General features: G+C 42.8%; 1 protein-coding gene across 1 annotated transcript in view; it reads right to left on the reverse strand.

Moving 5' to 3' along the window:
• Window positions 1–11,095, reverse strand: part of LONRF2 (LON peptidase N-terminal domain and ring finger 2) — a 57,241-nt gene extending 46,146 nt beyond the window's left edge. Inside the window, exon 1 of the mRNA XM_044433795.1 lies at window positions 10,092–11,095. Within this exon, the coding sequence (XP_044289730.1) occupies window positions 10,092–10,884 (793 nt within the window). The 5' untranslated portion in view covers window positions 10,885–11,095. The remainder of the gene's footprint in view (window positions 1–10,091) is intronic.
• Window positions 11,096–11,273: the final 178 nt, after the last annotated feature.

Raw genomic sequence — 11,273 nt, forward strand, 5'->3', positions numbered from 1 at the left:
TCTGAACTGCTAGGCACATATACTTACTCAAACATATTTCAGAGATTTTGGATGATATAATTAATCTGGCTTTACACGTGTCTTGTCTATTTTGATACTTCGATATGGTTCTTACCTCAAATGACAATGTCAACACTTTACCATGAAGCTGTAGTGAATGTTCAGTGAATGTTCACTCCTAAAGTAGTTCACATACTGAGATACTTAAAGAAAACTGGGGGAGAGGGGAGGGGGGTAATCTGAGAAAAGAAAGCTATTTGCTATTCTAGCAACAGGAGTGCCTGCTGGGAGACACAATGAAAGTCCAAAGTACACAAAGCTGTCTAGGAATTCTATAGCTAGCAGGGGGCCTATTTATAGCAATTTACGTGGAAAAACAATCTTTTAAAGCATAGTCAGCAATTTCCCTAGTACTATCAGGCAAACCTGGTCCATTTATCCAAACAACTCAAGTGAATCGTGCCAGTTACAACACTGGGAGCATCTCAGTCTAACTGGCATTTTCCTATTGCAAATTCAGCTCTCAAAATATAGCCTGAACTTCTTTTGTTGTCTGCCACACAAATGAAAGAAAGAATACTTTTTTTTACAGTGGATTCTCTCTTTTTCATTTAGAATTTGCAATACTGTATCCAGAACTACCAACAATCCATAGCCTGCTACCTAGTTCTTTCTTCCTGAAAAAATTGTACTCTCTACTGCCCCGCATTACTCAATATTACACAAAAATTAAATTAGAAGGAAATGTCATTTGGGAGTCCTCCTGTAGAATCAGCCAGGGTAGAAGGGAAGATCCCCAAACTGCACATGAAGACAAACTGAAGACTGAGCTGCTGCTTCTGAACCAATCTAGAATCACATTCATAGAAACACAGTAATTCTGTTTAATAACATTGTCATAGCCTCATAGAATAGAGTTGGAAGGGCCCACTAAGGTCACTGAATCCAACCACCAGCTCAATGCTGGACACTAAGCATTCCACTCAGATGACTATCAGTTGTATCTTAAATACCTATAGAGTGGGAGAGCCCACAACCTCTCAAGGTAATTGGTTCCACTGTTGCACTGCTCTAGCAGTCAGGAAGTTCTTCCTGATGTTCAGCTGGAACCTGACTTCCTGTAATTTGAGCCCATTATTCTGTGTCCTGGACTCTGGGATGATCAAGAAGTGATCCTGGCCTTCCCGTGCTGACAACTTTTCTTGTACTTGAGAAGTGCTATCAATCTACTCTGTCTTCTCTCAAAGCTAAGCATGCCCAAGTCTTTTAGTCTCTCCTCACAGGTTTATTTCTAGACTGTGGTTATCTTTGTTTCCGTCCTCTGAACCTTTTCCAGTTTGCCTGCATCTTTCTTAAACTGTAGTGTCCAGAACACGACACAGTATAAGCAGTGCCCAAATTAGGAACATCCAAGTTATGAACAACCTGTACGTATAAACAAATTGCCATAAAGCCTATTAATTTTTCAAAAATTACTTCAGAAAATTGTCATCACCACAGAGAAAGAGGAAGCAGAAGGGGAGCAATGAAGAGCCTCCAAAGCATGCCTTCCTGCCCCACTCATCCAGAGAGGGAAATTTCTCTGGCATTTCTTTGCTGCAAAGAGAAGACATTGGTGAGCTTGGGCAAGTTGGCATGGTTCAGATATTCATGGTTCTTCCACTTTTACAGGGAACATTTATAGTCGGCCGTGAATGTGGAGGGCTGACTATACATAATCCAACATACATTCAAAGATGACTTAAAGACAAATTTTTACTTTCTCAGGAAAGGAACTCATTCATAGCCTGGGGACTGCCTGTAGTCAGACAAGACCTAATCAGTTCTGGGCAGAGTGGAAAAAACAAGATCTCTCTTTCAAAAGTTGTAACCATTATGGGAGATGTTACTGAAATTCCCTTGTACTTTCTTCCTATCAGTCACTTCAAAATGTTTCTGAACCTCTCAGAATACTTCTTCCTAGATTTGCTCTGTTCTCCCATCACACTACATCAGGGGTCGGCAAACCGCGGCTCCGGAGCCACACATGGCTCTTGAATCTCTCTGCTACATGCGCTGACACAGCTGCCAATCTGCGACCAAGGCTCCAAGTTACAAAAAACCAATAGGTGATGAGGAGGCATCCACTCAGGAATGCCCCGCTAGCTGGTTAAGTAAATTGCGACATCCCTCTGCTATGGTGCAGGGAAAGAGTGGAACAAGCTTCCTGCAGGCTCTCATGTTACTCAAACCCTGCTGAAAAGATTCTCTTTGTCCAAATGTAATCTCCTTTCTCTGAATGTTAAAACCTGTCACAATTCACATCACTTGACTGTTTATCTGTCAATCAGGCACTAGACACACCTGTATCTGCTACCCGCGCAGGCAGCCGGCGATCTGCGACCTGCGCCGATTTACTGAGCTTTTTCCTGATAGGCCAACCATGGATAAATCGAAGAAAAGTTTCTGAAGAAAACGGAACATTTAATGGTACGTGGGTAGATTCATTTGCTTTTACTGCTGACGAACTTATGGGGTTTGCTGTTTAATGCATGCAGCACTTTAGCACTAACTTTGACTCTGCAGGAAGTTGTTCTGCTATTCAAAATATATGAAAGGAATCCTACTAGTTTATAATGTAAGATTAAAAATTGCAGTTTTTAGTGACTGAACAAGATCAGTACCTAAATCATAATGAAAATATAGATCTACTTCCTTGTTTTAAGAAGATTCTTATAAAAATTCCAACAACATTACATTGGCAGAGGAATGTTTGTTCAATATTTCACCAGACTATTTTCATATTTGTTGTATTGCAGAAACTCTACTTACTGTATGAAAGTATCAGTCCCTTTTTTATAGAGGTTGACAGCTGACTGCACCCTCCAGTACATGTGATAATAGGATAAGGGCACACAGAAGCAGACAGCATTTTTGGTTTGCTGCAGGTAGCATGTTTGGTTTACTGCAGGTGAATAATTTTAAGTTCAGCTTTTTATTTCATAAATACGAGGACTCAAATAGACACTGACTATTTTATCTGAAAGTAACCTTCAACCCAGCATCTTTTTTTCGGAGTTCAAAATGTTTTTGTTGCATGCAGAATTAAAAATTTGTTTTCTCTGTAGCAGGTCATTGATTTCATAAATGCAGTTCATTGATTTCACTATAGTTTTTTTATACGTAGCATAAAGGTAAAAAACGATATATGCAGTGTTATCTTCATTTTAGATGTCAAAAGGGTTTTGCAGCTTCCAGTGTTTTCTTTTCTGTGGAAAACGGGTCCAAATGGCTCTTTGAGTGTTAAAGCTTGCCAACCCCTGCACTACATGTTATTTGCAAGACCCTGGATTGTACCCAGTGGTGGCCACGTTGCAAAGAAGGTATCTAGTAACAAACTAGGGTAAATATTCAGTGATTTTTCCCCGTGTGAACACCAAAACTGCTCTGGACATTCTCCAGTTCTCTGCAGAAAGCAGGAGCATGTACTGGACTATACAGGGGAGGGGAAATTGCCCCCCAGATGTTCCCCATGCTATTTGATGGATGGATGCCTTCTGTCAATGGCACTCAATAGACAGCAGGTGTTCAGCAGCAGAACAGGGAGAAGGGGGTTTATTGACATCCTTCCTCCATCTTCATCCCACTGAAGTAGACTGGGTGCAATGGGTCAGATCCCAGACATTGCCTAACTCCCCATTTCATTAACAAACTCTGAGTGAACAAAATAGGATAGAGCACCCGACTCTAAATTCCAGGTGAATTTCTTTTATCATCTTCACTTATTCTCCTTTCTTATGTACATACTTATTTCCTTTTCCCTCTTTGTATCTGCTGTCACACAGCTGCAGAACCCACCTTTCTATCTTAGACCAATTCTCTTTCCTCTCACAAATCTCCCAAAATAATTCAAGTTCCAGAATTATATTCCTTCACTTCAGTGTCCCAAGCCTTAATAACTGTAATGTCAGAGCCTAAGAAAGAGCTAAATTAATAAAGTAAAACACTGCCCCAAATTACAGCATACTTATGTGATTTAAACAACAAAAATGAATGGCCTTTCCTAAAGCTCTTTTTGTTTCTCTCAATACAGAATCCTAGTAATGCCCCATTGTAAACCTATTGATTACTGTGAGATGAATACTTAAAACAGAACAGCAGTCTTAGGCAGTTTTGACTTAGTAAAAACAAAAAAAGGGATGAGTGGAAATATCCTTGGACATGTGAATCAATGATTTTTTTCATTGATTACCCTTACTGCTAGATTTATTTAAACATTTTGCATCAGAAAAGGTCCATAAAGATGGTCATTTCTCTCCACCTGATGAGTACATATGACCACTTAGTAAGTATGATACTGCACCACAAACTTCTGAGGAAACTCTTACTACACTTTGGTAGCAAATCAGAAATTGAGACACATTGAGGGTAAGTAAAACATTTCTGATCACCACATGATAAAGCAATGGAAAAGACCAGCTTACTAAAAGGCTATACATACACTGGGGGGAAGTGCCACTACGTAAATGGATGTCTGTATTCCCCCTCATGAAAAGACTGTGCTGTAGGATAATCCTGAGAGGCAATACAGAGAATCCTTGCTTAGTTTTAATGAGAGATGTTTGCAAAACATTACTTGACTAAGCATATGTTGTGACAGAATACTAAAACTGAAGCAACAAAGAATTTTAGAAATGCTTTCAAAGCATCCATCAAAATTTCTCAATAAAAGGCTTTATTCTCCATAAAATTCTATCCCATAGGTCACTTGGAAGCACAATAATTGTAAGTAAATCCCAAACCACACTAGAAATTGGCTCTATTTCTCAGCAGAACAATGTTCCCTGTATTTTGAGCTTGCAAGAAAGTAGGATTAGGAAAGCAAGACTTCTGCACGTCACTAGGTACCATATTACATTCCAAGATGTATCCCTAAAGTGTTTTAACTGTTCATCTAGAATTGTACAGTAAGCACTGGAACAGTCCCATCTATGTAAACACTCAGGCATCAGATATTTTCTCTTGTTCAGGGACTATAATGATCTGTACCTCCCTGTTGGTAGCAAACTGAACTTTACCTTTATATAATGTGCAGAACCACTTTATGCACACACAGTTTGATTATTGTATGACTGCTGTTAACTAATCCTAGCTGGCTGTAACTTGCTTTGCATTGCTATGTGCTGCCCATAAAACAGCAAAGGTTGGTAGCTCTGAATTAAACCATACCAAACCATTTTAGTGGGTTAAATCACAGTGGATATTTTGCCACGGAGAGGTTAGAGATAGCAGTTCTAATGCGTCTTTGACTGTCTATTGTCTCAAAGCAGGAACACCAACGCATTTTACATAAGTCCTTTTCGTCATAGACCGGAAAAGGCTTTTCTCAAAATGCTGCAGGATGAGTCATAAACTGCAAGGCAGTAAAGCATTTCACTGTTGATAACTTGATGTGATGGAATTAAGCCAGGCCTTGTTTTCCATTTTATTCCATTTACCAGACTACTGCCACACACTTACAAAAGTACAGGCCCATCCATAGCATGTGAGAAGCTCTGTGTGAGTGTCTTCATATGTCAGCAAGTTTATGTATAAACAGTAGCCTTAATCTCAATGTTTAAACAAATGCTGAATAATGCTGTGCAGGGCTTATTCACCTTGTGTAACTGACAAATGCTTAAGCATGGTACTGCCTTAGCATGTGCCTAAATGCTTCAGGCAGGGATTAAAATCTCACCCACTAGACTGGAACTATCTTTTCCCACTATTAGTGATCAAATGACGAACTTCCTCTGTTTGACCCTTTATCCTTTGCAAATATTTGTATATGGTTTATACCTCAGAGGAGGTCTCAACCATTGGCAAGCAATTCCATTCACAGTTCCTGCTACTGAGAAAGTCTCTGTTTTCATTCATTTAACAAGCAGCTATTCTTGCCTTGGCAACTTTAAGACTGGGACTTTCAGCCAATCTGCATGTTACTGTTCCAATTCCTTGCAGTTACATCTGCTCTTTTTTCTTTCTTAAAAGCAAGTGCAGGAGACCCAATTTAGATGACCACCATCCTATCCTGCAATTAGGATAGGAAAAAATCTCCCACTTGTGGATCTGAGCTGCCAGTGCACACTGCCTGCCCCAAAAAGCCCAGTAACACTTAACTGAAGGTATAGCATCAGGCAAAAGGTTCAAAAACAACTTCATCACTAACTACCCTACACACATACATGATGATTCCATTTTGGAACTGTTCTAGTAAGCCATGTATAGACGTGGCTGTGTGCTCTACACTGAAAGAAACGAAGGAAAAAGAAGGAAAAGGGGGACATCGGCTTCTGCAAGAGAAAGGCACCTATGAAGCCTCTGGCAGGGCCAGGCTTGCTATAAATGTGAGCAACCTAACCTTTATAACCTTGCCTGGTCATATTCAGGAATGGACAGGAAGGTTCCCGGTCTGAAGAAACACCAGTCAAGCTTAGATTCAGGTATGGCTCCATACAGCTCTGGACTGGCTCAGCCATCTTGTTAAGCACCTTGACAGAAAATTTCATCTTCTTCACTTCTATGTTTAACTAGTAAAAGTCTCCCAAAATGATCCATAATTTCCCCAGACACTTGCAATATGATAAGAATGGCTAAAATAGAGCAACCAATGCAATTTGTAATTCCATAATTATTGTTTTCAACTGTATTAGGTTTTCTGGACATAACACCCAACAGCCCTTAAACAGCTCGACGTTTATGAGCTCAGTAAACTCATTCTTATTATCTGCACTTTGCTACAATAGCATTTCAGAACAATCTGCTGTCTATTAGGACTGCTAAGATTTAAGTACCATTCCATTTTTGACATAAAGAGTGAGGAATTGTGTTTTACCAGTCCTCCCAAACTGAGTTAATGGATTTTTAGTAAGAATCACTTTCCAATGAAAGACTTCCAGTCAAGATTCTTTGGTCAAATTTTTAGCGGAGTTGTAGAGCCTTTTAAAAACAAGTTTCTAGGAATTCCTTAGATAAAGGATAATGGACTTCTGCTGGATTTTAACCACATGCTTTCTCAAGTGCTTATTGCATTAAAAGTTGATAAATTGATGAATAAAAGTCATCATTGCAAAAAATTCTACACCTAATCAGAAAGTATCAAATGTAGCATTTGTTAGCTTTTAATATTATTCCACAATGGGTTGACAATGTCAAAGGAGGTAAATCAAGTATACCAACTGAATTTGCACCTTCCTGTTGATTTGGCTGCACCAACTTTAAGTCATTCTGAGGTACATGACACAGATGCATATCATTAAAGAAACTTTTTTTGCATCAATACTTGAGTTTTTATGCATATCCGTTTTTTCCAAAGTGCCTGTACTTCAAGGGTAGATAAGGTGTGACTTTGCCTGCTGCATACATTGCACAATGAAAAAAATATTGAATACTGTGAAATTGTAGTGGTTTGGCTAATGGCAACAAGGCAACTGAAAGAAATTGCAGTTTCAAAAGGAACCAATCACTAGCAATTCTCTGTAGTGAGCCTTTTTACTTAGCTACATTCCTTTTGTTATATATGCAGTTGTGCATATAATATTGAAATGAGCTATTGAAAATAGCAAAATGCCTCTCCCCATTTTTAAGTCTTCTTATTTGCCCATTAACATAATTCAGAAGTTTTGGAACAGCTATTGGAAGAACTGGTAGCATACTTACCTGCTGGCATTTCAAAAGGTCAGGCTGACCTGTGACAGTTTTAGAGTACAATAAGCATTCACCCAAGCCCAGAAACATGGCATTCCAGAATGCTCCCAACTGTAGCAGCCACATTATAGGAACCTTTACCAATCTAAATGAACTCTGTTCAATATGTTTCCCTTTTTTAAAAAAAGTATAAATAATGCAAAATAGTCAAGGGCAGAATATTTGAAATCTCACTATATCCCAAATCAGTTTTTGCAATCTAGAGTTATGGTAAGATTCTTGGTATCCTAGGTATAGGGTTCTGAATACGTTCATATGACTAGGTTTACATGGTAACCCACTGTTGCTAATGAGCCACAGCAGGCTGTCATGTTACTTGAACTGCAACCACTTCCTATAAGGTGGCTTGTTTGGCAGCAACAAGTCACCCTGACAATCCATGGCTTGTTGTAAGGGTTACTGAATCCACAATGGGTTCTCACATTATCCAGACTTGGATGACCAAGCCCATCATGGGCCTAGGGAAACAGCTTTTTACTTCTGCCACGTGCCCAAGTAGCACTCGGAAATTACCATCACTGGCTCACCACCACTGCAATTGTGAGACTTTTTGTGCTCACCATGGTTCCTCTGCCCCCGCTCTTTTGGAAAAACTGCTTTTCACAACCTCCAAAGTAACAGGTACTGATGGCTCCTCCAAAAAGCCTAATGGAAGGCTGTCAGTAATTTGTCAACTCTTTTTTTTCTTACATAAGTGGATGTGTGTGTGTATATATAGCTAGTTTTCCAGAATTGTGCAATTGTATAACCCCAGATAGCTGAAATAGAAAGCCTTAGCTGAGCTATTCTGCTACCTAGATTATTTTGTAACTTTGCTTTCACTTCACAGTTGTCAAATGGAGAACTATCAAAGGAAAGCAAAGTCACTAGGTACCCTTGCTCACGCACAGGGTGGTGACTTCCCTCTTTCAGTGAGATTCTCAGTGGTTTTTATGGTTCCTAGTCGTTTCATTGTTGGTTCCCACTGCCCCAATGTTTTCCTCACTTTTACAACCCTCCAACTACTTGGCAAATTGAAGATCATGAAGCCACCCCCCCTTAGACACTTCTTTTGACCGGTGTCAAAAGAAAGGCTTAAAAATAAAAGATCACTCTCTGGCAAATTTCCACTTTTTCAATGAGAAAATATGCAGATTCGGTTACCAGACCTTTTCCACTCAGTCCCCAAATTCTGTGGGTTCTCCTTACTTGTGAATTCGAACTTATTATTTGGTCCTAGTTTTGCCATCAGTAACCAGGCTTCCAATTTGTACTGAATTTATAAAAAAAAAATTAAAGCGTTTGCACTTTGTTTTTTAAATCTCCACATTTTTAAAACATTAAATCCATCAATTTAGAATGTGATTTAATTCATTTTAACTTAAATACACTGAAATTTAAAATTTCCCATGAAACACTGTACAGATGATGCTCGACATGTTCCTGGTCTACTTCTGGGGGTTAAGCTGGGCAGTAGAGCACTCTGGGACTGTAATTACTAGACCAAAAAATGCTATCCACACTACCTCATTTGAAGCAACTTCTTGGCTACTTCTGACATGTACGGTGTAAAATCAATAAACCCAGTTTGTCCTAGATTGTCCAGGCATGTTAACATAGCACAGCAACAGATAAGATCCCTACCTACCTGTCCACATTGAGGAAGATTGACACCCCAATCCCACATCTGTCTGTGCTTCATTTTATAAGGCACCACACAGCCTCCCACTTTCAGCATTTCCCCTATAGTGCAATAACATAAGACAGTGAAGAAAGCCACCTGAGATACACCAGTATTTCCAGAAGAGATCCTTACTGAAGAATTCCTCCCCCTCTATGTCAAAAAATGGGTACTATTTCAAAACATTTCACCTCCACAATAGATCAAATCCAAGATCTGAAATTATGCTTGAAAATTATCCTTAAAAACTAGTGGTGGGCACACAAGGCTTCATGTTATCAGTTGTTCTTAACTGGAGATGTATTTCAAACTATAAAAGGATTCATTGAAAACATTTCGAAACTGCCTACTTTGTATGGATAGAAAAACACAGTCATTACACAACATTACACAACAGCTTTTCCATCAGACAATCACTAATCCGCTTCCTAGATAAGAACCCAGAATGCAAAAATGCAATTTGGCCTGTCATTCCTTTGTGAGCCAAATAAACATGTCGGAACAACAGCAGAGTCGGGGAGTTTTAGGCTATAATCCTATACCCGTTCACCTGGAAGCAACACCCACTATTCTGTAAGAGTTACTTCTGAGGAGAGATGGCTAGGGTTGCATCTTGCGGCTTGCTGCTCCTGGTCTATGGCTGCCTAAAGGGAATCCTCAAGCTCTCTCTCGACCGTGCGTGGGGGCAAGGCAGGCGAGCACTCACCGAGTTCGAGGGCCTGATGGTACTTCTCCAGGGCGGCCGCCAGCTCCTGCCTCTCCCACAGGGCGTCCCCTTCGACGCACAGCCGGCGTGCTCTGCTCTCGGCCGGGAACCATTTCTCCAGCAGGCTGCCCAGCACCACGTTGACGCGGAGGCAGGCAGGGGGCTGTGCCGCCGGGCTCGGGACGGAGGTAGAGGCAGGGCGCCGGGACGCGCAGCGGACACACTCCCCGCCGCCGCTCTGGGCGCAGCGCTTGCAGTGGGTGTGCCCGCAGTGCAGAGTCACTGGCTCGTAGAGCAGGCGCAGGCACAAAGGGCAGCCCAGCGGCTCTGGCGGGCGGCAGCAGGTGGGGTCCCCCAGTGGGTCAGCTCCCTCCAGGCAGCCGCCGCCGCCGCCTCCAGTGTCGCCAGGCCCCTGCCGTGGAGGCAGCCGCAGCTCTTTGTCGCGGATAATGAGGGCGAAGCTCTCGGCCAGCTCGCGCAGCTCCTCAGGCCGCAGCCGGGCTAGCCTGGCGGCGGCGCTGTACGAATCCAAAGCCTCGGCCATGCGCCCCGCGCGGGCCAGCGCGTCCCCTTGGCGAAGGCAAAGGCCCCGCTCGGGCTGCGGCAGCTCGGCCAGCTGCGAGCCCAGGATCTCCGCCGCCAGTGCGAACTGCCCGCCGCGGAAAGCCTCCTCGGCCACTTGCAACATCTCTGGGCAGGGACCCCCGCCGCCGCCACCGCCGCCGCCGCCCGACGAGGCCTGGGGGTGGGAGCGCTGTTGTGCCTGTTGCCCGGTGGCTGGCCCCAGCTCCATTTTCGCTGGGAGACGGGCTTAGGTGGGTGTGGTGGCGGTGGGCACTGCCGCTGTTATTGCTCCATCGTCGAGCTCAGTCTCTCCGCGGGCAGGAGGAGGAGGACAGTGGAGCTACTCCAGCAGCCTCACATCGCCCCCATACCTAGCCTGCTCGTCGCCAGAGCGCATTCCTCGTCCCGAGACGGGCTTCTGTGCGGCCAGTCCTGTCTCGGGCGTCCCCGGAGAAGACAGCGTCGGGGTCAGGGGGAGGAGAACGGGGCGGTGCTTGCCCACTCGCTCCTCTCGTGGAGCAATCGAGCAGGCGGCTGAGACTATTCTGGGCTCGGGCGCTTATGCAACGCCAAGCGGTTGTATAACTCATTCTCCCCGGCTGAGGGCAGCACCGCCCT

The sequence above is a fragment of the Varanus komodoensis genome, unplaced genomic scaffold, assembly GCF_004798865.1.
Source record: "Varanus komodoensis strain SLA01 unplaced genomic scaffold, ASM479886v1 scaffold1, whole genome shotgun sequence".
NCBI lineage: Eukaryota > Metazoa > Chordata > Lepidosauria > Squamata > Varanidae > Varanus > Varanus komodoensis.